At 58.2% G+C, this 25255-nt stretch overlaps 9 protein-coding genes across 9 annotated transcripts; 4 read left to right on the forward strand and 5 right to left on the reverse strand.

Annotated features, from left to right (window-relative positions):
* Positions 1-855: 855 nt before the first annotated feature.
* On the forward strand, positions 856-2799 carry UV8b_06268 (uncharacterized protein; the record flags this gene model as incomplete). The annotated part of the gene is made up of 2 exons (XM_043143765.1): positions 856-887; positions 1026-2799. The coding sequence occupies 2 exons, from the start codon at positions 856-858 to the stop codon at positions 2797-2799; spliced, it is 1806 nt and encodes a 601-aa protein (XP_042999700.1).
* A 989-nt stretch (positions 2800-3788) lies between these two features.
* Positions 3789-4705, reverse strand: UV8b_06269 (uncharacterized protein; the record flags this gene model as incomplete). Its single annotated transcript, XM_043143766.1, has 2 exons — positions 3789-4398; positions 4527-4705. The coding sequence occupies 2 exons, from the start codon at positions 4703-4705 to the stop codon at positions 3789-3791; spliced, it is 789 nt and encodes a 262-aa protein (XP_042999701.1).
* Positions 4706-5859: 1154 nt separating this feature from the next.
* On the reverse strand, positions 5860-6875 carry UV8b_06270 (uncharacterized protein; the record flags this gene model as incomplete). Its single annotated transcript, XM_043143767.1, has 2 exons — positions 5860-6441; positions 6564-6875. The coding sequence occupies 2 exons, from the start codon at positions 6873-6875 to the stop codon at positions 5860-5862; spliced, it is 894 nt and encodes a 297-aa protein (XP_042999702.1).
* Positions 6876-9390: 2515 nt separating this feature from the next.
* Positions 9391-11920, forward strand: UV8b_06271 (uncharacterized protein; the record flags this gene model as incomplete). Its single annotated transcript, XM_043143768.1, has 3 exons — positions 9391-9501; positions 9612-9879; positions 9963-11920. 3 exons carry the CDS (start codon positions 9391-9393, stop codon positions 11918-11920), a joined length of 2337 nt encoding a protein of 778 aa, XP_042999703.1.
* A 1581-nt stretch (positions 11921-13501) lies between these two features.
* On the forward strand, positions 13502-15421 carry UV8b_06272 (uncharacterized protein; the record flags this gene model as incomplete). The annotated part of the gene is made up of 1 exon (XM_043143769.1): positions 13502-15421. The coding sequence occupies one exon, from the start codon at positions 13502-13504 to the stop codon at positions 15419-15421; it is 1920 nt and encodes a 639-aa protein (XP_042999704.1).
* A 1766-nt stretch (positions 15422-17187) lies between these two features.
* On the reverse strand, positions 17188-18179 carry UV8b_06273 (uncharacterized protein; the record flags this gene model as incomplete). The annotated part of the gene is made up of 2 exons (XM_043143770.1): positions 17188-17778; positions 17871-18179. The coding sequence occupies 2 exons, from the start codon at positions 18177-18179 to the stop codon at positions 17188-17190; spliced, it is 900 nt and encodes a 299-aa protein (XP_042999705.1).
* A 642-nt stretch (positions 18180-18821) lies between these two features.
* UV8b_06274 (uncharacterized protein) lies at positions 18822-20114 on the forward strand (the record flags this gene model as incomplete). Its single annotated transcript, XM_043143771.1, has 1 exon — positions 18822-20114. One exon carries the CDS (start codon positions 18822-18824, stop codon positions 20112-20114), a length of 1293 nt encoding a protein of 430 aa, XP_042999706.1.
* Positions 20115-20535: 421 nt separating this feature from the next.
* UV8b_06275 (uncharacterized protein) lies at positions 20536-21650 on the reverse strand (the record flags this gene model as incomplete). The annotated part of the gene is made up of 2 exons (XM_043143772.1): positions 20536-20805; positions 20964-21650. 2 exons carry the CDS (start codon positions 21648-21650, stop codon positions 20536-20538), a joined length of 957 nt encoding a protein of 318 aa, XP_042999707.1.
* A 991-nt stretch (positions 21651-22641) lies between these two features.
* Positions 22642-22952, reverse strand: UV8b_06276 (uncharacterized protein; the record flags this gene model as incomplete). Its single annotated transcript, XM_043143773.1, has 2 exons — positions 22642-22803; positions 22905-22952. The coding sequence occupies 2 exons, from the start codon at positions 22950-22952 to the stop codon at positions 22642-22644; spliced, it is 210 nt and encodes a 69-aa protein (XP_042999708.1).
* Positions 22953-25255: the final 2303 nt, after the last annotated feature.

The following is a 25255-nucleotide window of genomic DNA, read 5'->3' on the forward strand; positions in this document are numbered from 1 at the left end:
AAGAAGTGTCGCCCCCGACTGGAGAGTTTTATCAAGATACGGCTTGGCAGGGCTGCTGCTGGGCCAATGGGATTCTTGCTGGTCATTTCCCAATGGGGTATCTACGGACATACTCCGTACTCCGTGTGGCGTGCTCCGTGCTCCACCCTCTCCTCCGTGCCTGTTACAACGACGCCCAGACGGCAACTCGGCAAGGTAACCATCCACTTGCGCATTTGCTCCTGCCTCTTGAGCTTGGCGCTGCAGCTTGCCAGGCCCACCCGGCAGCCCTGACGGACAGGTGACAAGGTCTGCACCCCCCCCCGAGGCGCATCCCTGACAAGTTCTGACAAGGTTCTCTCAGTCGACCGACCTGACCTTTACCTTGACAGCCGTAAACACCAACCAGACCGCCCCACGGGATTTATCTGATTATCAACACCTGGGAGCAAAGTCGGGCATTTGCCCCAACGCGTGCCTGGTGCTTGGCCATGCACACGTTGCCTTTCAGTAACTTCCATCGTGGCTTGCCTGCGTCGTGTTGGTGGTATTGAGGCTCGTTGCATCGGGCCCCTCTAGTCGCAGTCGCACCTTCCTTCCGTGTTGTTTGCCCCCCCCCCCACCCCCCCCCCCCCCCCACGGCCTTCCGAGACAGAGACTGTCAAATGTTCCCGCGGTTCACGAAGCCGGGATTTTCTTTTTCCTCGATTTCCCGCTTCTTTTCTTGTCCCTTTTAAGCCATGGCACATCCTCCCTGCTCTCTGTACATCTGCTCCCTCTGGTCTGCGGTTTCGCGGTTCCCTCGTAGTGCGTGCTACTTTCTCGAGAAAAGGGTGTTTTGCTAAAGGCCCCTCCGTAAAAGAGTGATTGATGCCAATGGCGCAAAACCACGAGGACGTGGCCGCTGAGTACGTCGTCATCCCCCTTCCCTTCCCTGTTCTGCCACCCACCACCACGGGAGGCTTGGCCTCCTCAAGGAGGAAGCCGGCATGATCTTGACGAGAAAGACGCTGTTACTGACTGATGGGTCACGCTTGGCTTCACAGGCTTCACAGTGATTTCAACGAGCGCGTCCTAAACCCAGGCGCCCATCTTACCGATGCATCGGTCGAGAAACCTTCTCTGGACGAGAAGCGAGATGCTGCTGCCGTCGCTGATGCCGAGTCTGGTCCCACCCCCGATGGCGACGAGCCCAGCGACCACGAAAAAAGAACTTTGCGCCGCGTTGGCGAGAACTTGCCCGCTTCCGCCTTCCTCATCGCCATAGTCGAGCTGACTGAGCGATTCACCTACTATGGCGCGCAGGGTCTGTTCCAGAACTACATCAGCAACCATCCCGACGGCAGTGACGGCTCCAAGGGTCTGGGTCTCGGCAACCAGGCCGCCACCGGCCTGAACCTGTTTTTCCAATGGTTCTGCTACGTCACCCCCATTGTTGGCGCCATCGTCTCGGATCAGTACCTCGGAAAGTACAAGACCATCCTGATTTTCTGCGGCATATACTGGGTCGGCCTCGCCATTCTCTGGACAACCTCCCTCCCTGTGTCTATAGAAAACGGGGCCGGTCTTGGCGGATACATCACGGCCCTGATTGTCATTGGTTTCGGCACTGGCGGCATCAAGTCCAACATTGCCCCCCTGATCGCAGATCAGTACCAGCGGCGAGTCATGGCCGTCAAAACCGAGGCCAGCGGCGAACGCGTCATTATCGATCCCGCCATCACGTACCAGCGCATCTACATGGTGTTTTACTGGTGCATCAACCTGGGGTCGCTCTCCCTCATGGCCACGCCTTTCATGGAGATGTACGAGGGATTCTGGACCGCCTTCCTCATGTGCTTCTGCATGTTCAACGTTGGCATTGCCATCCTCATCCTGCGGCGCAAGTCGTACGTTGTCCGGCCACCTCAGGGCCAGATCATCACGGATGCCTTCAAAGCCATCGGCATGATGATTACCACTCGCTCCCTCGACGGCGCAAAAGCGTCTTGGCGCGCCCAGAACGGCAAGTCGACGAGTGTCGCCTGGGACGACCACTTTGTCGACGAGCTAAAGCGGGCCCTCATGGCTTGCAAGGTCTTTGTCTTTTACCCCGTCTTCTGGGTTTGCTACGGCCAGTTCTCCAGCAACTTTGTCACCCAAGCCCACCAGATGAACGTGGGCGGCATGCCCAACGACTTCATGCAGAACTTTGATCCCATTTCCATCCTCGTCTTCACTCCCATCCTGGAGAAGATTGTCTATCCCATGCTCCGCAAACGTGGCTACGAGCTGCGTCCCATCGCTCGCATCACCATTGGATTCTGGCTCGCTGCCCTCTGCCTGGCTTACGCCGCCGTCGTTCAGAAGCTCATATACAGTGCCGGTCCCTGCTACGACGCCCCTCTCAAGTGCGCCGCCGCCCAGGTAGCCGACCAGACGACCCTCCCCAACAATGTTCACGTCGCTGTCCAAACACCGGCCTACCTCTTCATCGGCCTTTCCGAGATATTCATCTCCGTCACCGGTCTGGAGTACGCCTACACCAAAGCCCCTCCCAGCATGAAGTCGTTTGTGCAGAGTCTCTTCCTATTCACCAACGCCTTTGGCTCTGCCATAGCCGAGGGCTTGGTGCCGGTGTCCAAGGATCCCGACTTCTTGTGGATGTACACCGGGGTAGGAATCTCTGCCTTGATCACTGGCTGCCTGTTCTACTTTCTTTTCCGGCACTACGATGCCCAGGAGGAAGCCATGTACGCGCTCGATCGCGACGTGCCCGTCCTCGCTTTGCCAGATGAGACGGGCGAGCAGACACTGACGAAGCGGCCGAGTGCAAGCTGAAACGAAGTTGCCCAGTGAAATGTAGAAAAGCATACTGCCTTATACCTGATGTGTACATGTCATACGGTAAATAGAATCTTCTTTTACCATGGGTTGCCTGCGTACTTTGTGTGATTCCGTGGCATGTCGTGTAGCGACGATGAATCGACCTTCCCAAAGCCGATTGGGGGCGGCCAACTGGCAGCAAGGTGCTCCTTTCGCACGCTTCCATGCGAAGCTGCTGAAGGCATTCAGGGCCCTGGTGCTGCACGCTTGCAGACCAGCCCACGATGCAAACAAAGCGTCTTTAAAGCGATGAACTCTGACGGCTCTATGCTCTATGGTACGTAGCTTGGAAGTATATGCCGTGCCAATATACCTTATCCAGCAGGAAAAAAAAAGAAAAATAAAAGAAAAAAATAGGAAAATAAGAGAAAAGAAAGGAAAAGGAAAAGTAAGAAGTAAATTAAAAAAAAAAAAAAAAAAAAAAAAAAAAAAAAAAAAAAAAGTAAAAAAGGGAGGAGAAGGGCCTCGAGAGAGAGGCGTGATGTAAAGATGTAAAAAGAACACAGGATAAAAGGCTTTCCTCCCCTGTGTATAATGTAGTTTCTCTGGATAGCCCCTTCCCCTCCCACAACACACTCCAGGGCTCCATATATGACGGTCGTTCCAGATTCAGAGTCATGAGGTTCGTTACCAGGCGCGAATACAACACACTCCACGCTCCATATGTGACGGTCGTTCCAGAGTCAGAGGCTCGTCACCAGTCGCGAATACAACACACTCCACGCTCCATATGTGACGGTCGTTCCAAAGTCAGAGGTTCGTCACCAGTCGCGAATACAGCACACTCCACACTCCATATGTGACGGTCGTTCCAAAGTCAGAGGTTCGTCACCAGTCGCGAATACAACACACTCCACGCTCCATATGTGACGGTCGTTCCAGAGTCAGAGGTTCGCCACCAGCCGCATTTTCTCGCAAATACGCCCCCCACCTCCCCCGCACAATCACACGTCACGGCCCAGCCGTTCCTCGTCGTCCCTCAGCAGCTCGTACGCGGGCTTGAACCGGGTCCCCTCGGCATCGACGGCAAGCGCAGGGTTGGGCCTGGTGTTTCCCACGCCGCCCAGGGACGAGTACCCTTGCTGGTAGAGGCTGCAGAAGGGAATGTCGAGGCGCAGGATGAAGGCCCAAATGTCGGCGTAGCGCCAGTCGAGGATGGGGTTGACCCGCATGTACTGCGGCCAGGAGGCGTCGGTCGGGGCGAAGCCGGCCAGGGACTCGCTGTGGGGATCGGTGCGCCGCGTGCCCATGAAGATGGCCCGCACGGAGGGCTTGTCGGCGCGGTAGGCCTCGAGGGCCTGGCGCATGGGGAGGGCGTAGCGCGCCAGGTCGAGGCGGTACTCGGCGGTGGTGGAGGCGACAAAGTCCTCGACCTCGGGGAAGGGATCCGGCGGGGCGATGTAGATGGCCTGTATGGTGGCGGGACGGGGGTCAACGGCGGCGGCGGCGGCGGCGGCGGCGGGTGCGCGCGTCGCGGGCAGGCAGGCGAGGATGAGGATGAGCAGGACGAGGCAGTCCTTGCCGCCGTTGTAGGAGAGCGAGAGCTCGTCGGGGCTAGCGACGGTGAGTCTTTCGAGGGCTTATATGTTTTTTTTATTTTTTTGGCGGGCCCCCTTTCGCGTATGAGGTAAGGGGGGGGGGGGCCGACGGGGCGAGGGGATTGAGGGCGGTGCAACACGTACGCGTAGCGGCGCAAGGCGTCGTCTACGAGGGCGACGGAGGCGCGGATCTGCTTCTGCAGGCTGGCGAGGGCTTTGTCGGGGTGCTCGAGCAGGGCGGCGATTTTGCGGCGCAGGGTGAAGCAGATGTCGGGGAGGGCGCGACCAGGCGCCGGCGACGCGGCATGGCCGTTTTGTGTCATGAATGGGGACGGCGGGGTGCTGGGCGGATGGGGAAGGGGTTGATTTCGGCGGGGTTGGGCAAGACTGAGGCGGCCGGGAAGAAGAGGTCGTGTACACACATGATGATGTTGAGCTTGGGAGAGGAGGCGGAGGCGGAGGCGGAGGCGGAGGGGCGCGGAGGTCCGAGGACCAGGTTGGGGGGGGGGGGGGGTGGAGTGCCTGTCAAGTCAGCAAAGCCCCGGGCTCATCTGATTGGCAGGCGGGCCCTGCCCTGATCCTCGGCCCAGGGGAATGAACGCAAGGTGACTGGGAGGCCGGGCTGCCAGCCGCCAACTGCCCATCTGCCAGCTGCTGGCAATGCCCTGCCCTGCCCTGCCCTGCCCTGCCCTTGCACAACACCGTGCCGCCAACTTGCCATGCACATGGACGCGTCTTTTATTCCGCCACGCCATCCGAACCAAACTTGATGCCATCTGCCATCTGCCATCTGCCATCTGCCATCTCCCTCACGACCGGAAACAGACGGCCCTGGACTCCCCCTACACGGGGTCCTTGGACGGGTCGCTTCTCGACTCGAAGAACCCTGGTGTTGGTTTAACTTTTTTTTTTTTTTTTTTTAATTTTTTTGTGTTTCATGTTCGCCAGGCTTTCTTCCCAGCAGTCTGGTGAAAACCGCGTTCCGAAACTCCAGCTCGGATGGGTCATTCGTGCGCACCCTCAGTTGGTACTTTTCAATTCAAGCGTGTTTTGCCCGCTTTTATAGTGCGCACCGGGCTGTCCGTCGGGGTTGAGCACCTCGGCTCCCCTGACGATGTGGTCCCAGAAGCCGTTGGGTCGGCGATGGATGCAGACAGCCTCATATGCAGAAGCCGCGGCCGCTGTTGCGAGGGCCAGGATGGAAAAGCGCCTCTTCAAGGCAAAAAAATATGGTGTGTGTGCGAGTGGCATGGAGGGAGGGGGGGGGGGGGGGCCGATTTGGCTGGACAGACACGCATGGTGTAGCCGTTGCAGGATTTATACTATCGAGAGAAGAGCATGGATTTTGGCTTTTCCCCTGTGGCGTCGTCGCAAACTTTCCGCCTGGGACAGCCGCCAAAAGTGAGCACTCGAAGGAGTCCATCTACCCACTTTTTACATGCATACTCATCAACCTCGAGACTTTTTCCCCCCTCTCTCATGGCTTGGTGTGCTTGTTCAAAAAGCCCACCACCCTCAACGACACATCGGGAAGCTGGGAATCGGGACCGGGCCACGGGTGGCCCATGCCGTCGACTTTGATGTGTTCCAAGCCATCAGCTACGCCCTGGCACTTGTACCGGACATCATGAACGCCATTGCCCAGGTCTTTCTCCTGCGGGGCGTCACACTTGTTCCGCAGAGACCACCTGCGGACCCAGTCGGCGACGGAGGGCAGAGGACCACCACTGCCGTCCTTGGTCGGGGCGTACGGGATGGTCTTGTCGCCAGTGCCGTGGACCTCGAACATGGGGAGCGGCGACCGAGCGGGGTGGCAGTCCTGGTTCCCTTTGACGTCGGTGTAGAAGGCGCCCGAGATGGGGGCAAAGGCGGCAAACTGGCCGCCGTGGTCGGGAGAGCAGGCCAGGGTGCCGACAAAGCCGCCGCCGTTGGAGTGCCCGGTGGCGTAGACTCGGGATTCTTTGACGCAGTAGTCGCTCTTGATGTGATTGACGAGGTCGGTGGTGAAGACCTTGTCGCTGACGCCTTTTCTGGCGTAGCTGGGGCCCTGCCATGCTTTCTGCCGTCCGTTCAGCGTGACTGACCTGGCAAAAGGAGGACGAGGAGGGGTGCAAGACGTTGTTGCATCCGTGGGGAGTTTGGGTATGGGGGGGGGGGGGGGGGGGGGGTGGGATTTCTTACATCGAGACCCGCGGGGTACACGACAATCATGTCAGGGTTGACGGTCTCGTTGGAGAAGTTGGTCTGCAATTCGAATTTGTCGGGGTTGTTGCCGTGGCCGTGGTAGGCAATCAGCAACGGCTTGGCCGTCTTCGAGTCGTAGCTGAGCGGGAGATGGATCCGATACGTTCGCAGGCCACCGCTGCTCTGAATGCTGAACTCTCTGGTATGGCCGACAAAGTCGTGGGTTTTGCCGCATCCGGCCGAGCCGCCCTGAGCCTTGGTGATTGCCAGGGAGAGGAGGAGGGCGGTCAAGTTGCAGAAAGCCGGCATGATGGCGCGCGAGACTGTCTGTCGTTGGTCTCGCCAGAGGGGGTTGATTGGTGTCGTGTCTGGGTGAGCGGCAGCCGCACAAAGACATGCGTGCGCATATATACTACACCTCCCTCCCAGGAAAGCAGGAAAGGACGGAGTACTGCCGTCATGCACGCATCAGGCATCACGCATCACGGGCTGAGTCAGACCCGTCAGCGTGAGCCGCGGTGCCGTGGCCACGTGGCCAGGTGGGCGGCGGCGTAGTCGTCATCGGTCGGATCAGGATCAGGGCCGCGAGTGACGTGAAGACGGAGAAAACGCACCAGACAGCCAAGCCAGATGCGGACGCGGATGCTGCTCCGCTTGTCTTGTCGCACGTCGTAAATCAATCGTTGGATGATCGAGGTTGGGGGTTGGAAGGTGGGGATGGAAGGTGGGGATGGAAGGTGGGGATGGAAGGTGGGGAAAGATATATCAATGGCGTCTGCCACCGCCACGAGTTCGGCACAGCGGCAATGCTACGTCGGGCCTTTTGGATGGGTAGTCTGACCCTAACGAACCATGCACGGATGGTCCAAGGAGACGACGACGGAGAGAGTCTGGTAGGAAGCCAGGGTGGCCACTCTTCCTCTGGTGGCATCGTGGCATCGTGGCACCGTCTAGACCATCGATAGTGCACATGGCACTCCGTACACAAGTAGTCCGTACATAGCCTACCTTACCTAATCTGTACAAAGTCAGACCGGCTCGGGATTGGGCTGGTCAAGCTTGGAGGCTTGGATTAGTCACCTGCCTGCCCCTTGTCATGTGACCTCCATGATAGCAGAGCAAGTAGGAATACCCAGTACTCCGTACCCGCGCCAACTCGGCTCGTCATCAGTCATCTTCTGACAGATTCCGGAATCCATCCAGACTGGCTTGCTGTGTGGTTCAACAAGGGACAAGCTGGCGGCAGCTCTGTTCAACATGTTGCTGCCGGGACGCCACGGCGCTGCTGCCCCTCAGCACTTCTGGGCCCGTCGGGCAATGCTGTATGATGCTGTATGATGCTTGATAATGCTGGATAATGCTGGTTGGTGCCGCGTGCCCCAAGCCCATGCCGCAGGACTGCGGTGGGAAAACCTAGAAAGCATACAAGGTTCACGACCCAGCCGTGCGGTTTATTGTCCTGGACTGCATGCAGAGCAAACATAAGCGTAACCTGCGCCTCGGCACAAGCACATACGACCACAGCCGCCAGCAGACATCAGGATCCCGTCCGATCTCCCACGATAACCTGGCGAGCGCTGGATTAGTAGTTGGGTCGGTGACGACCAGCGAATACCCGGTGTTGTATGTGTAGCTGTTCTTTTTTGCCCCTTCCTCCCCATGCCTAAACGCCCTATGGTGTTGCTTGCTGCTGGCTGACTGTCAATTGTCATGTCTTGTCATGTCATGCATGTCGTGCATTGCTGGCCGACAGACTTGGCCCTTCGTTGCTTGCATGGCCCATTCTGCTTCAAGACTGCATGATGCAAGACAGACCGCCATCCACAAGCCAATCGGTTGCCGGAATCGTATAGCAAATCCTGTTGTTGCAGCACGAATGCAGCACAAATGCAGAACAAATGCAGAACAAATGCAGAACAAATGCAGGCCAGCACTTGACATCACGTATCCAATGTTTCCATCCACGACATGACGGGCAAGAGCCGGAAATCGTTGGACCGCAAGTCACGTGTAGCTAGTGCACGCTCCTCAGTGCATGAGCCAGCGCCATGCCGCCATTGGCAAGTGCCAAGCGGCAGGCAGCCTCGAATCTGAAACCCGTCCGTCCGTAATTGTTGTTGTCGTTCCCCCGATCGGGCCTGTGGGGCCCGGCCGGTTGTCGTGACAACCATGCTTCGGCCTATCACGACGGGGGATTCAACGCCTCGCTTCCCTCGCTTTTGTCGCTCTCGCTCGTCGCTCAGACTAAACAGTGGCAGTGGAGCATATCCGCGCCCTCGTCGCCAGCGTCATTCTCTCTCCTCTTGTCTCCGGCTCTCGCCTCAGTAGTCTTTTCTGTCCCTCTTGCTTGCGGGCCATACATATCGTGTCCGGTTTGCAAGGCGCCCCGTCCCCCTTCCCCCCCCCCCCCCCCCCCCCGCGGATGGGCTTCATTTTTTTGAGCGCCGGAAACCTCAGCATTACATGTTACGTGTATCATGATTCATGACTCTTCGCCTCGACCAAAGTCCAGGAACAGAGCATCGACGAGGCAGAGGAACCAATAGCAGCCCGCCACAAAGTCAACACCACCTTGGCTGAAGCGCGCAGACCGCAGCAGCCGTAGACGCCTAGAGAAGAGAACCCCCGGGCCGCATAGTAGGCGACGCATCATTCCAGCCGGGTCAGGAGCACCAAAGAAAGCACCAATCCGCGTCATACTTGGTTCTGCACGCACAGTCACCCACAGTCACCTCCGCTGACGGCTGCGGGGCGGCATTCAGAATCACAAGGGTCTGAACTTCACTGCCCGTTTGTTTTCGCGCGTGGCACGGCGACAAAGATTATGGATACCAGCTATCTGGCCAAGCAGGTCAGCAGCAGCATAGCTCAGCTGCACGGCCTGTTTGATGAAATTGGCGTTCCGGACCATGAACGCGAGGCCCGGGAGACAGAGGTGAGGAACCAAGGCTCTGGCCTGGCAATCGCCGGGCAACCACTCGTCGTGCTGCGTCGAAGCTGACATGATGGCGTCAAACCCCCCGCCCTTCCTTCCTCCAACCTCAGCTCTTCACAGCGCTTTCAGAGGCTCTTAGCAGCCAAGTGCGTCTTGTCACGGCAGAAAAAAAGGAAATGGTCGACGAGGCCAAGAAGATCATCACCACCATCCGCCAAATGGAGGCTTCGCTCGATGGCTCCAACTCTCGGCGAGCCGAGCTTCAAGACGACGACGAATTCAAAATCACCTATCCTCTGAATCGTTGCTTGCAAGCGCTCCAAGAAAAACATGCGCAAATAAGCCGTCTTCATAGAGAACGGTTCGAGCAAGTCAAAAGTAATCCATCCATCTGTCCTGTCAGCTCAGCTTTGCTACGTGCAAGGAGCCCCCCGTTTTGCTAACCCCTGCTGGCTGCACAGAACTCGTCGAGGCACTCGAGTCTTACTCGTTACATCTCGAGCCAACCTTTGTTCAGATTGCCCTGCCTCCAACTGGACCAATCCAATCGATGCCGCCCACGTTTGACATCTCCAACTCCTATGTCGACCGACTGGATGCTGAATTCACCCGGGTCTATGACGAGTATGCCCGCCGCATCGCGTCGGTGCAGGCCTTGTCCAACCAGGTCATTCAGCTTTGGGCGGAGCTTGGCACTCCGCAGGCTCAACAAGACGGCGCAATCGTCAAGTACTATAGGGACGCTCCGGAACAGCTGGGCTTGCACCAGGAAGACCTCGATCGCCTCCAGCAAAAGCGGGATGGGCTAGCGGAGCAAAAGAGGAATCGAGAGAAGCGACTACGCGACCTCAGAGCCTCTGTCGAGGCCTTGTGGCTGAAGCTGGGCATCGACGAGGGGGAGACCAAGGCCTTTGTCAACCGGAACCGGGGTTGCGGCCTGCGCCAGATCAACGAGTTTGAAGACGAGCTGTCGCGCTTGAACGAGCTGAAGAGGGAGAACCTCCACCTCTTTGTCGAGGACGCCAGGCTCAAGCTCCAGGAACTGTGGGACTCGCTATACTTTTCCGAAGACGAGATGCTCGAGTTTACGCCGGCATTCTCCGACGTCTACAGCGACGCGTTGCTGGAGGCTCACGAGCGCGAGGTGGCACGGCTGGAAGCACTCAAGGAGCAGCGGGCGCCCATGCTCGCCATCGTGGACCGGCACAAGAGCCTCATAAAGGATAGGGATGACCTGGCCGCTTCGAGCCAGGACGCGTCTCGGCTGATGATGCGCGGCCAAAAGGGTGAGAAGAGAGACCCGGGGAAGCTGCTCAGGGAGGAAAAGATGCGCAAGCGCATCGCCAAGGAGCTGCCCAAGGTGTCGGCCGAAGTCCGCAAGACGCTCGAACGGTGGGAGGACGAATACGGACGCCCGTTCCTGGTGTTTGGTGAGCGATACCTGGATGAGCTGGAACCCGAGGACCCGAGGAAGGCTGGCCCGACTTCGCGATCCAAGACGCCAGCAGGGCCGCCGCCGTCAACGGCAAAGGCACCCAAGTCGGCGGGACTCCTGGCAAGGGCCAACAGCGCGAGGGCCGTGCCGCCCCGCTCCATGACCAAGACGCCGACGGCGACGAGCCGCGCCGTGGCAAGGAAGCTGCAGTCCCCCGGCAAGACCAACAAGGCAGGGGACGGCGCAGGGAGCCCGTCGAGAATACCTGCTCGCGTGCCCCTGTCAAACTTGAAGCACGGCAGCAACTCTCCCGAGCGGCCTCGTCCGGAATCCAGAGGCGAGACTCTCCGCAACGGTGCGCCTGTCCGCGCTCCTCCGCCCAAAATGCGGGACCTGAAGGTGGTTCCCGAACTGCAAACGCCCAAGAATCCGTACAGGGGTGCCGGCATCGAGTCGAGCATCGTCCGACAAGTGGACCCGGAAGACGTGTACGACGACGGGGCCCAAACATCAAGGGTCATTCGATCCAACTCGAACCAGTCGAATCGGTCCAACCAGTCCAGTCAGTCCAACCTTGTCCAGCACCGGTACAACGAGGACACGTACGGTGAGGGACATGATGACCGGTACGGTGATGGCTACGCAACTATCCGGGTGCCTCGCTCCCGATGCCCGCAGGCCCTTCCGCCAAGGCAGACATCCAACACCTCCCACACCTCAACAGCCATCTCCGGGTCCGAGAACTGGGAGACGTATGATGACAATAGCGAGCCGGAACCGGACGCGTCGGAAGACTACTATGCCAAGCTTCGAGCCGCGCGCAGCAAGAGGTATGAGCCCGAGCAGGGCCACGTCCCTAGCGGCCAGGCCAAACGGCTGAGGGGGATATCCCGGACACCTTATGCGGGGGGGCCTGTCGCGGTTGATCACGAGGGGAACCGAATCGTTTCGGGCAGCGAGTGGACCGACGAAGACGTGTTTTGAAAGTCGGGCGCATTGCTGTTACGTGCGCGTGGTTTTTTTTTTTTTTTTGTCTTCCCCCACCGGATGACTGACGGCATGGCGACGTGTTGCATTTGTCTGATGTTGTATATGCTCACCATGGGGACAGCTTGACGAGATTTACGCATGACGCCAGTCATTTTTCGACTCTTGATCTTTTTTCTTCCCTTTTTTTTGTTTTTTTGGCGCTTTCTGCCTTGGCTCTCTGTTGGTTTTTACGAGGCAAACCGGGGCCCCCGGGTCTACAAGGCTGCTTGCTGTCCTGAAACAACAGGGTGTCCTTGCCGCCTCTTCACTTTCGGCGTATCCATCTTTAGTGAGCGCCAGGAGCATCGGCTGCATATCTCAACAGCACATGACGCACGTCGTATCCAACAAGGAGCTTTTGCTTGCCGGCCCCTTGCCCATGTTTGTCGGGCCGGAGTCTGCGCTCTGCAAAGATAACGAGGGTGGCATTGGGAAGAGCGGAGGCCCGCGAAAGCCATCATTAGACCACCGCAAAGCTTTAGGTGGCCATGTCGAGTAAGGGGTCCGTCTTTGTGGTCCCCTTTTTTATTTTTTTTTTTATTCCGTCGTCATTTTCGTCTTGGTAAAATAACGGGGGGGAAACGGATGGAAGAAAGGGGGAGCGTGGTGGTTGGTTTGTTAGTGCTGCAGGGGGCGGGTTGGGTGCATTGGGAAGCCGGCGTCTCGTGGCTGACATTTTTGTGTATTTGTATCGGGCTAGCACGCTAGGTCGGGCAACTGAGCGGAAGCGGCGGATCGTCGAGTTCTCTCCTGACGCTGGACTCTGGACTCTTGACGCTGCGGCGTCAGTGAAGATGAGCACTTACTTGCTCCGTGAAGAAGCAGACAGCAAACACGGCGTATCTAGCAGGTCTCTACTGTGTGCCTTGCACAGTGGCGGTGTACGGGCCAGCTGGCACGGCGCGGCGTCGCGTCCGCTACTGCCACGGTGCAAAAATGCAAAAAATGCACAGTGCAGTCAGTACAGAGCCCAGTATGCAGCGTCCGTCACGTGCCGTGTGACGGCGACCTCCCAAGTGTCCGTTGTCGGGTCGCCGGTCAGTCACTGGTGGTGCCTTGGCGAGGTCCGGCGGCGGCCTGATTGGCTACCGGGGGCCGCCCCTGGCACGTGTCTGTGCGATGCCCGCGCGCACTGTACGACATGACGTGACTCCGCGCGTCCCGAGCGGCCCGTGGGTTTTGCAACGCGCGCACGATTCGCGACCCCTCGTTTTCGCTGGTCTTGCTTTGTCTTTTAACTCGTCTGGCCTGTGTTTGCTCGTCTTACCCTCGTCTTAACCCTCGCCTTCCCTCGTCTGCCCCTTTCCAAAGCAACTTTGGCCACGTCGCCCCCCAAGCCTCCGTCTCCTGGGCTCGTCCTTCGCTTGCACCCACGTGCGTCTTGCCGACTCGACCGAACCCGGAAATCCCAACCCAAGCCCATCCATCCATCACCCAACAAAAAACCGTACCGATCGGGGGAGAAAAAAAAAAAAAAAGGAAGAAAAAATAAACCCCCCGCCAAATGTCGTAGCGGGCCCCGTTCCCCTCCCGGCGATGAACCATGCCGCACCCTTCCACCGCCCCGGCTCGCCCGCCGCCGCCGCCGCTGCTCTGAAGGGAGCGTCGCTGGCGTTTCAGCGCGCCTCGCCGCCCGGCGATTGCGGCCAGCGCCAAAAGGAGGATTCGGCCGAGGCTCTCACGGCCGCCAGCTCGGCCGGCCGGCTGCTGAGCCCGCTCGCCGGCCCTCTGGCGCAGCTGGATCGGAGCAGCGCGAGCTTGATTGCGGCGGCTCGGGCGGCTGGGCGGAAAGCGAGCGCCGGCGAGGCCGTCGACTCGGAGAGCATCGCCCCCACGGGCAGCTTGATATCCATGTTTGAGCGGGCCCGCGACGGGGCAGAGCGCGCTGGCGCGTCGGCCTCGCTGCCGCAACCGTCTGGCGGCGCGCCCGCCATGCCTGCCCCTGCCGGGAACCACCGGCCGCCGGCTCCGAAGAGCAGCAGGAGCTCCGAGAAAATCTCGGCCATGCCCATGCCCAAGCCGAAGCTGCTGCTGCAAGCCCTGGCTCCGGCTCCGGCTCCGGCTCCGGCTCCGGCTCCGGCTCCGGCTCCGGCTCCGTCTCCGTCTCCGACCCCCAACCCCGCTGGTCACGCCCACGCCCACGCGGCCAAGCTTGACGAGACTCGCGCCCCGAGCCAACACCCGCCAGGCGGGAAAGCGACGCCGGCCGGGACCAGGCCGTCCGCGTCGCCGAGCCCTTCGAAGGGCGTCGCTGCGAAGCCTCCTCCGGAAAAGCAACCTCCCGGCCGGCAGGCTCGCACCCCCAGCCCTCCTTCGGTCATGGTCAGCCGCTCCGCACCCCATGTGCTGTCGCCGAAGCCCGTGAGGCCGGCCAAGAAGCCTGTGCTGGCGAGCCCCGCCGGAAACCCGGGCCCCGCGCGGCCTGGCCTGACTTGCGTCTCGCCCCCGTCCTCCCCCGACCTGGGGAGGCGCAGCTCGGATGCAGAGACGCGGGGCCCCCCGGCACCCCCCGAGCCTCGAGGTAGCCAAAGACGGGCCGCGGCGGGCCCACGTGCGAGCGGGGTGCGACGCCGAGGGCCCGGCGTCCTGGACGCCATGCACGACAGCGGGCCTGCAGCGAGTCCCCTCACGGAATTCGGCTTGCCCATTGTCGCCGGGCCGTGTCCGGCGCAGCGTCGGGAGAGGAGCAGCAACAGCAGCAAGAGGCCGCCGCCCCTCCCGAGAAGACGGACATCCGTTGCCAGTGCCCCGACATCGCCCGTCCTGCAGCCCACGCCGCCCCCATCGCACCGCTCCCGCCGAACCGACTCGCTCAGCGGCCACCTTCTGCTGAACCCCCTCACCGACGCCGTCATGGCCGGCTCCGTCGCCTCCTGGCGGCTGACGCCGCACAACTCAGGCTCCTCCGCTCCCCCCGCCTCCCGTGCCGTCAAGCCCCAGCGGTCCCCGCGGCTGCTGCAGACGCTGCGGCAGCCGCACACCGGGCCGGACGAGGACCCGGAACGGCTCCGGATCGCCCACCGGCACAAGCTCTCCAGCAACAAGCACGCGCACCACGAGGGAGCCAGGAACCGCTGGCGGGACCAGATCACGCAGCGGGAGAGGAGGCGCTACGAAGCCGTGTGGGCCTCGAACCGCGGCCATCTCCTGCAAGCTGATGATGATGGTGATGACGACGATGATGACGACGACGACGACGACGGGCTGAGGTCCGAGTGCGTGGCCAACGTGGTGGCCAGGGAGATTTGGAAGAGATCGCGGCTGCCAGAGGACGAGCTCATGGAGGTTTGGGACCTGGTCGATCGAGCCGGGGCGGGCATGCTCACCAGGCAGGAGTTCGTCGTGGGCATGTGGCTCATCGACCAGCGCCTGAAGGGCAGGAAGCTGCCGGCGAGGGTGTCGGACAGCGTGTGGTTCAGCGCCAACGGGGTGAACGCCCTCAAGGCCCGCAAGTAGGGGGCTTTCGGGGCTGGCCGAACGTGTTGCTTCTCGGTGCCAGAAGCGGCCGCCTTTCTCCTCCTCCCCTTTCTTCTTCTTCATCTCCTTCCTCTACATGTCCAATGGCATCATCGCGTCGTGCCATGCCTTTGCGAATGCCAACCCGGCCGCAGTGGGTAGACAAGCACCTTCAACCACGTGGCGAATGGGAACCTTTTCGAAACCGTTCTTCATCGACACCACTTATCCCGCGCTCAATGCCGATCCAGGGGGGCGGGCATGCCTACACTCGTACGATACTGGAACTAGGATGGGCGGACCTATGAGCGCTTCATTACAGGGAGCCTGAAGTCGGAAGACGCTCTTTGATGCCCCCGTTGTCCGCCAAACTCGGGCCGAGCGCTGTGAACCATCCCCACGCGCTGGCCCCTTCTTAAACCCCGATCCCCAAGTCCTTTTCCAGGTAGCAAGTATCCATCTCATCGTAACTTGGCCTTGGTGCTGATGATGCAATCCAGAATCTCTGCCGTTTGACACTTGTCAACAGTTTGACGCCGCCCGAGAGCAAGAGTAGTTGGTCCTGCGGCACTCTGGCTCTTCGTGCAAGATTTTTTCTTTAATTTTCCCATAGGCCATTGCTATCGGTTCGTCTCTCCCGCGCGCCGTAAAATATAGCTCAATCTAGCCTTTGCGAAACACCCCAATCGGCCTTGTTGAAAGCGCGGCCACAAAGAGCTCCGGCCGAAGCAAAGCGCCATCTAGCCAAGTGTTCGGCATCACCTCGAACCGAACAAGGTCATGGCCTGGTTGCAAGGTCTGCTACAAGTAGTACGGTGCCGCAGTTAGAACCGACGTCGAAAGTAGGATCAACTTCCTCCTTCGTGCCAATGGCGCGTACTCGACGTCCGTATCGGGCTCAGGATACAGCGTCTTCCAGTTCTGGGGTCCGGGAAAAGCTTCGAGTTTCGCTGAGGTGACTGTGATACTCGAGGAATGGGCCCGACGCCCATGCGGCAGTGGGCAGGGACTTGATATAACAGGAGCCAAGTTTGTTTACTATGCATCTCCAAGACCTAAGTGTACCTGTTCAAAAAGGTTAGATAGACGCATGCAGCTTTAGTGATTCGATAGACTTACTGCCCCCATTCTTTCGCTCCAGGCTCTACGATGGCGTCTCTTGACTTTGACCACTCAAACACACCTTGACCTTTTTCATCTATCGAGACATTTCTCCCGCGTTTTCCATGGCGTCTTTGTCCCGCTAGACTTATCCGAGAGGGGCACCTTTCACCAGGACTCTTGAACAGATTTGACCGGTGTTTGAGGCGTATAAGTTTGGTCGATGTGAATGGTGAATTGGTTAACCACCACAAACGATAAACATGGTCAGGAGTACACTCGTATAGAGATGGATGAAGTAGATGGCGAACTCAAGCTCGAGACCGGCTTACAGTCCCCCGAACGGCCACAATTGGCGTCCTCGACGTACGATTGTGTCTTGTACTAAATTTGACATGCACCGTACCGGGGAGTATTTTGTTTGGCGCCCAGGCAACCTAGCTGGTTGCGCAGCATTGGCTACCGGCCTAGCGGACGGAGGACAGAAGACGGTACCGGGGACTAACTGGTCTTCTGTAAAACGGGTATGGAGCTTAATGAGCCGCGCTTTCCCGAGTTTTATATAAAACAAATTGACGGGATCCCGGGCTTTACTGGCGGCAGCGCGGCCGTACGTAGTGGAGATGCAAGGCGCTTTGCACCCTCCATCGAAGCCGTCGGGCCCTTCAAACCGGCCCCTGCTCCATCCTCTCGCCTCGCACCAGCAAGGCAAGACACGTCCCTTCTTTGACCCTGACCCTGTCGCCACCGCAGACCTCCAGAATAGCCGCAATGGCATACGAGTGAACCGTCAGCGCGACGACTTGGTTCTCGTCAGACGAGAATATCTCCTCCAGCACCCGCTGCTTCCTGGCACGGTGTTCGCGCGCGGTTTCCGGTCGCGTCTGGCCTGAGAAGGGGTCCTCCTCCGCGACACTGTTCTCCAGCACGTAACCCGGGTAGTTGGTCTGGATCCACGAGCGGCCTCTTCTCAAGTCACACGTGTGGAGGGTCCGCCTCTCGCGGAGGTTCTCCTTGATAATGGGTCGGAAGGGCTTCTGGTGCTCGTCGGCTAGGGGAGAGAAGACGTATTCCGTCGTTTGCAGACACCGCGCCAGCGGGCTGGTGTAGATGGTCCGCGGGAGCGGCACGCCGTCGTGGGCCACGGCGCTGAACCAGAACCGGCCCAGCTGCTTGGCCTGCTGGACGCCGAGGTCGGTGAGGTGGGCGTCAAACCAGGTAGTTTGGCCGTCGCCGTCGAGCAAGGACCAGTAGGTCTTGGGGAGAGAAACAAGGAGGAAGGGGGGCCGGGTTAGAAATTAACCTGCAAGCTCGTGGGCGCGTGCGTGGGTGCGTGACGAGGACTCACATCCCACGCATCGGTGCCCACTTGCGCGTGCTTTTGGTTGTGGTATCCGAGGCCGTGGCGGGTGAGGCACACGACTTTGTAGGAGACGCGGGGGCCGGCGTCGCTGTTGAGAGCGGCCAGGTAGCCGAGAAACCGCTGCCAGTCGGTGGCTTTGGCGGCGCCCTGGGGATCGGTCGGGTAGGCGCGCGGCAGGAGGCCCAGCCTTGGCTGCGTGGTGAATTTGCCGTCTGGATTGCGGCGTGCCAAGTCGGCGTGGTTGGCGAAGATGCCCGGCACTGCTTGGAAGGCCCAGCGTTGAGGCGGCAGCATTGCGGCAGCGAGTTGCTGGTGTGTTGCAGGTGTGTTTGTTTGTTTGTTGTTTGGAATCCCAAGGGGGAGGGCAGGCACCTGGATGGGACGATGGTGAATGTCATGAGGCATTAGTCGGTCAGGGTCACTGAGGCTGTTGGTGTTGGTGTTGCGCAACCCCGCCCAACAGGCTGGGCATGCATGTCGACAAGCCGTCGTCAATCCTGACGTGTGACGGCATGATGTATGTTGCCAGTTACATCTTTTAAATGGCGTCTAGAGTTTTTGCAGGCTGGGAATTGGGAAGAAGTTGGGAAGCTGGGAAGCTGGGAAGCTGGGAAGCTGGGAAGCTGGGAAGCTGGGAAGTTGGGAAGTTACGACCGGCGAGGCGCCTTCCCCACTTGCCCAGTCAGTCCATCGTCTCCATCCTCCAGCTGCCAGCTGCCAGCTGCCATGCCAGCTGTTCTGCTCTGCTCCGCTCCGCTCTCCATCATCGATCGTCGTCCCTCAAGGCTCATCACCCTCATCCTCATCTAGCCGGACCACCACAGCACCCCTGGCCAACAGCGCCTGCAGATCACGACAAGCTCTCCGAAGAACTTTTTGTCGAGACGGATGCCCCGCCCCGCGTAAGCGCATCCTCCGTCGACAGCCCCCGTCGACATGCCTGTCCGACCACTCCCCCCCCGACTATACGCCTGGACCCTCGCCAACGTTTTCGACCCGGCCTGCTCGCCAGCCGCCCGAGCAACCCGCCGCGAACCTCCGCCCAAGCCTCACCCCCAACCCCCGATACACATCCTCGGCGCAGGCAACATCGGCAGGCTCTTCGCAAGCGGCCTGGCCCAACCCCCCGACGACCACCCGCCCATCACTCTCGTCGTCCACAAACAGGACCTCTTGTCCCAGTGGGCGCGCAGCGACGGCGTCGAGCTCACCCGCGACGGCGTCACCACCAAGAACAAGCGTTTCCGCCTCGAGTGGTGGACCGACGCGCCCCCGCTGCGAGGCCCCATCCGCGAAGTGGCCGGCGGCCAGAAGCTCCGCAGCCTCCTCATCTCGACCAAGACCTCCGTTGCCCTGGCCGAGGTCGATCGCCTCCGTCGCTACCTCGACGGCTCCTCCACCGTCGTCTTCGCCCAGAACGGCGTCTCCAGGCTGTGGCCCCCCCACGGGCCGGCCTACCTCGCCGATCGCTATCCCCCAAGCCGTGTGCCCAGCTTCTCGGCCTGCGTGGTCAACCACGGCGTCCTGTCTGCCGGCCCCTTCCAGAGTCTCCACGTCGCCCCGGCCGATGCCGTCATCGGCCATGTCACCGGTCCCCCTCCCCCGGACTGCGACCCTCTCATCAGCCGCATCACCGCTGCGCCCCTGCTCAACACCAGATCCGTCTCCCCCGGCCGTCTCTGGGTCCTGCAGCTGGAAAAGCTCGCCTTCAACGCCATCATCAACCCTTTGACGGCTTTGCTGCGATGCAGAAACGGTCATCTCTTCGTAACTCACGATCCAAACGATCCCCTGGTGCGAGTGATTGACAGGTTGCTGGCCCAAGAGAGTGCCGTTTTCCAGATGCTCATAAATCACCCCAGCAGCGCCCCTGTACTCGCCACATATGCCCATCAAGCCCAAGAACCTTTTGCAGAGGACAACCAGCCCGACCCCGACCCTGGTAAAGTCGCCTCGTTGCAACGCGAGCTGACCATGGAATTCTCCCCGGAAAGTCTGAAACGCAAGTTGTATTCCTTTGGTGAAAAAGTTGGCCAAAACCGCAGCTCCATGCTTCAAGATGTGGAAGCTGCCAAGATCACCGAGATCAGAGACCTCAACGGCTGGATTGTCGACATGGCAAGCACCTTGGATGGTCGCTTGGATGTGACAGCCCATCAGGTTTTGATACAATTAGTAGAAAAGTCGCTCGTCCTGGACAAAGCCGAGCTAGCTAGTCGACTTCTATAAGAATTTGGTGTCCCCCCCCTCCCCCCCCCCTACCGGCAACAACGACATGGCATAAACCTCGTCGTCCTTTCTTCCTTTCAATTCCGTCCTCTTGATTGACGCCAAGAACATTTCTTTACGGATATCCTTTTTTTTTTTTTTTGGCCGGAGTAAAGCTAGTCGTACATAACAGTCGTTTTCCTTCTTCTCTTCGTCTCCTCTCCGATTTCATGTTCGCTATAACTTGTCATCCATGTCATATGACGCAACATGCGTCCTGCCCTACTAAAGACTATAACAGAGTCGTCTCAACGTCAGTCTTGACTGTAAAAGTCCCCCTTTTTGCCCCCATTTTATTATAATATTCCTGACTTATCATATTCGTATAGAAAGCACATGTTTCAAAGCTTGCATCATTGCCCCCGAAAAACAACTGTCTTCACTACTCCAGCCCAGTGAAGGACCATTTTCGTTCTGTTCGATCAAGCCATGGCCTATGTATCTGAGGCAGTTCTGTTGTTTCGGATTCCTCGGCTCCTGACCCTGATCTCGTGGATGGTGATTGCCATGTCGTACCGGTATCATCTTCCCCCGTGAACTGCAGAACACGCTCGCGGCAAGCTGTAGGTGTAAATCCAGACCCGACTTTCTGCGCTATGATACGCCATTTTTCATTTTCATAGTCCTCGAGAGCCGCACGAAGTTTAAAGTCCTACAAAAAGTAAAATAAAATAAAAAAAAAAAAGTGAACGAGTTAGCTTCTGTTTTGACGCAACAGTAGAGAAGCAGGTGGAGCATTTAGCGGCAGGTAGCATCCCAAAAAAAAGTTTCTTCAAAAAAGAAAACTAATCGAGAAGAAAAATATCGTACCATCTCATCAGTCCACTGAGTCGTCTTCACCTTCAGTTTCGTACAGTAGCGGACTTGCAACGTCCCTGAGGATCGACCCGGGAAAAAGTCTGCAATCTGTTTCCAGCTCAAGTTTTTCTTCTCTTTGAGCTCAATGAGTAGCTGGTCGTCGTCAGCTGTAAACTTGAGCTTTGGGCCCCGTGGTCTTGGAGCCGGCGGTGGCATGCCAGCTTGCCCAACCATACTAGGAGCTCCACTACCGTCTTCGTGATGCATCGACCTGCCGAAATGTTCTAGGTCTGGGAGGTGGTGATGATGGTGAAGTTGTGGCAATCCTTGCGTATGTTGAGGTAGACGGGGACTGGAGACATCGGACGAGACGCTTGCTGAAGAAGCTGCTGTTGCCGCCGTCGCTGCCGTCGCCGCCGCTGCCGCCGCCGCCGCCGCTGCTGCTGCCTGTCCATAAGCAGCTCTGATAGAGCTTGGCGGCATGTTTCCGAAACTGGGTTGCCCCAAGGTGGAAAGGCCACCCACGGGCATATCAAAGTCGACATCTCGAACTCTTTTGACATTATTGGCAATGAAGGAAGCATGCCCCGGGCTGGGAGACGCCGTTGCAGCATACATTGGCGTTGTGACTGATGTTGCCGAACCATACGGGTTCCCAAGTCGCTGATGACTGTCCAACTGCGTCGTGTCTATCTGCATTCTTGATGTGTGCTCGTTTGATTGTCGTTGCCCAGGCAGTCCAGTTCTAGACGAATATTGCTCATGTGAGGAGTCCAGGGATGTACTCTCCTCTGTGCTGCTTTCGCCTACTCCAGAATGGTGAAACAGGGTGGTTCTAGGCTGTGCCTGGGTGCCGAGTTGGTATTGCTCCAAGGCTTGGAAATGATTTTGCTGGACTGAAGAGGGATATGATTGTTGACTTTGGGCTAGGTCACCAGCTTGGAGTCCATGGCTAGCAGGCAAGCCCACGCTGTAGCCCCCAGCTCTGTACGCGTCCGCCAGCGTGTCTCTGGTGCATACGTTCCGCCAGAGCAGTTTGCTCTGAACGGCGTCCTCACCTTCGGACAAACCGTTCGGGTGAAGCAAAATTACCCCCACAGCCTCTGACACCAAAGACAACCGGGGGCGGAGGCGAGGGACTTGAGGAAAGGATTCTGCGAGCTCGTGTACATCCAACGCCAACAACCAAATCAGTTTGGTGAATCTGGACTACAACATGGGTACAAATAACACGCGGGGCCAGGTTTGGCTAGATAGAAAACTTCCCCGAGGCGGAAGAGGAAGCCGGTTCTGTTCAAAAGGGCAGAGTTTGACTACCAAGCTTCCCGCGGGGCCGTTGGGAGATCTTCTCCGGTTCGACTTTGAGTGGAAATGGCTAGGGTTAGTTAGAGTATGGTGACAATTGACGGCTGCCGTGGTGAATAGTGTCAAAGAGGTCCTCGTCAGGATGTAGATCAGAGCGGCCTCATCATGTGGTAACTTTCGACGAAAATCATAGAGACGGCCTGCAGTTGACTTTCCAGTCGTTATCAGATATTGACAAACTTTTTCTTGATTCCGAAGGGCTTTATTAGGACCCAGGTTGATATTTAAACGGGCAGTGGGCGCAAGCACTATAACCCATGGGTAAGTCCGCCGTTGTGGACCTCACCGCCAAAGGGTTCTCTTTATATTGCAAGTAGATATATGCTCAGAAGAGCAGCATGAAATTAGACAACAGGCCCGTTAAGCTCATGTCCTTTGTGGAAATGGCTCCATCGGGATGGCGTACGTCGGAGAATACCTTGACAAAGGAATCGGCACTCCCAGGCTCATGTTGCTCTCGCATTTGGTCCCTCATCTTCTTGTCAACCTATTAGCAAAAACCGCAGTCAATCTCCGTTAGTGGGCACTATCAGATACATGAACCGGCAACTTCCATGGACAGGGATATAGTCTTGATGATTAACTGACAAGCTTGGTCGGATATGGAGACTCTGAACTGCAAGCCCCCGGCCACATATAACTCACGATAGAATAACTAGTGTGACGCGCAGACCGGGGCGCGGGAGGCTGGGAGACACGCTAGGCGGCTAGCAACTAATTGTCCAAATCTGTGGAGGCCACAGTTATTAGCCTTGGAAGCTAGGGACTTGGGAGTAACAATGGCGGAGTATGAGGGGGAAAGGGGGGTGTGTATAACACCACCATGGGGGGCTATTATGTTAGACAGCGGCTATGGTCATCGTCTTGATCAAAAGCGGGTTGAGCAACAAATTTGAAAGTGGACCAGCGGCAGAACGGCAGGCTGCTCACCAAGCTTCTCGGCTTTGAAAGTACGCCGACCAGCCAACATGAGCCGGAGCGAGATTTGGGAGCGAGATGAAGACACGACTCATGGACGGGTTAGAATAGACGGTTTCATCTTTGGTCGAACCAAGCGAATGAAAACAGCCCTAAGCCAGAAACTGCGCGAAAAGCCGAGGCTCCAAAAATGTCTGGTGGGTTATGCTCTGTTTCCTCGACTTTCCTGGCAGTTGTTGCTTCTAGGGTCTCGACGAGACGACGAGGAAGAAAATCTCTGCCGAGACAAAGCCAAGCTTGGATGACATGAAAACGGCCGAAAAGCCTTAGGTGCCCACAAGGATCCGTAATCTGGTTGGCTGCCTTATAAGGTGGGTTATGCGTGACCTGGTTTGGTTTGAATGAGCAACACTCCAGGGCCCCTTGTCGTTTGGTCCATCCTCTGCAACAAGGGTTGATGAGGAACATTCCGTTTTCTGGATATGCCGCGACCGTTTCAAAAATGGCACCAAGGTCTCGACGAAAGCTTGCAGAGGCAAGATTGGATCTAGGGCCAGAAGAAATCAAGGAGAGAGAGAGAGAGAGGGTGGGGGGGGGGGAAGGCCGAGAAGAAGGCCTTTTGCCACACTGCCACACTGCCATGCTGCCGTGCTGCCGTGCTCCTTCAGAGACCAGAAAGACGAGTCCGTCTCACAACCTTGAACCAAGGCAGAAATCGCTGCACACTGAACATGAACCCGTCAACCCGCGAGAGGCACGGGGTAAAAAGGGTTTATGCGGCTTGGTGGTGGAGCCAATTCTGCAGGGTGGCTGAGTGCAGGCTTTCTCCCTCGGGGTAAGCAAAGCGATTCGAGGCGTCCGCAGGACACAGGGCGATGATCGATTACGAGAGGTTGGTGTTGACATGCAACAAGTATGTACTTTATGTCGATGCCAGCCACAGAAGCACATGCACCTTCCGTGTCTGCCAACTCAGGTGGGTGCTGCAGCTTCGCCGCCCGCGGGTTGGATGCCCCGCTCCTTCCCAGATGGAACGCCTGGTGCCCCACCCCTTGCATCACTTCTCAATACGCGCTCACTTGGGAACAACAATGGCTTGGCTTCTCTGCAGAACTGTGCAAAGATGCCTCTCCAACCCTCTCGAACAAGCCGAGTTTTGTCCATCTGTTATCCCATTACGCCTTGATGCCTTGTCACAATCGGGACTTTGGATTGTTGCCCAGCGCGCAAGGTAATTCTACAGGAGGCCCGCCCCTTTTTGGGGCATATTTGAAGCGCCACCAGGCTCTTGGCATGGACCTGACGTCGTTTTTGATTCTTGACCCTTCCATCTCCTTGCCTCGATGGCGGAAATGGATCGAGATTGGCAGTTGGAATTGCCTCATCCTCATGTCCGGTCCGGTCGCTTACATGATCTCCGCCTAGCCTTTTGTTTCTTCCAGCCTCAATCGTGACAAGGCATTGCGGCAATGTTTGGCGCTCGGCACCTCGGTTTGATAATTAGACACCGGCCGAGGAGCCTGCCAACTGAGGACCTGGACTATATGATCGATCGGCTCCCACCAATGCCTGAAAAATCTCACTCGACGGACGCACTGCCTTGGATCGTCATGGATTACCATCCTGCTTCGCTTGCACGCCGGGGTGATGGCTGAGGTTCTGCGATTGAACGTTTTTTTTTCCCCCAGTCTCCGCACATTGCAATTTGGTGTGACTGATCTACCGACGGTGATGATGCCATGGCATGCATCCAGCTACTACTGCACAGCCTAGCGTGGTGATACTGGGCATGACGGCTATCCCTCCACTTGGCGCAAACATAGTTACCTGCCCGCACGGCCCGGAATGGAACGGCAGCTGCCACTTTGCCAGCCTGCCCAAGTTGGCAATGCATTCTTTCTCCCCGCCCTCGCCGCCCTCGCCCTCGCCCTCGTCCTCGCCCGCTCTCACTCTCGAAAGGCAAAGAACCCCGCAATCACACGGACGGGACGGTGATTCGAACAAGCCTGGACCTGGCCTTT

The sequence above is a fragment of the Ustilaginoidea virens genome, chromosome 5, assembly GCF_000687475.1.
Source record: "Ustilaginoidea virens chromosome 5, complete sequence".
In the NCBI taxonomy this organism is placed as follows: Eukaryota; Fungi; Ascomycota; class Sordariomycetes; order Hypocreales; family Clavicipitaceae; genus Ustilaginoidea; species Ustilaginoidea virens.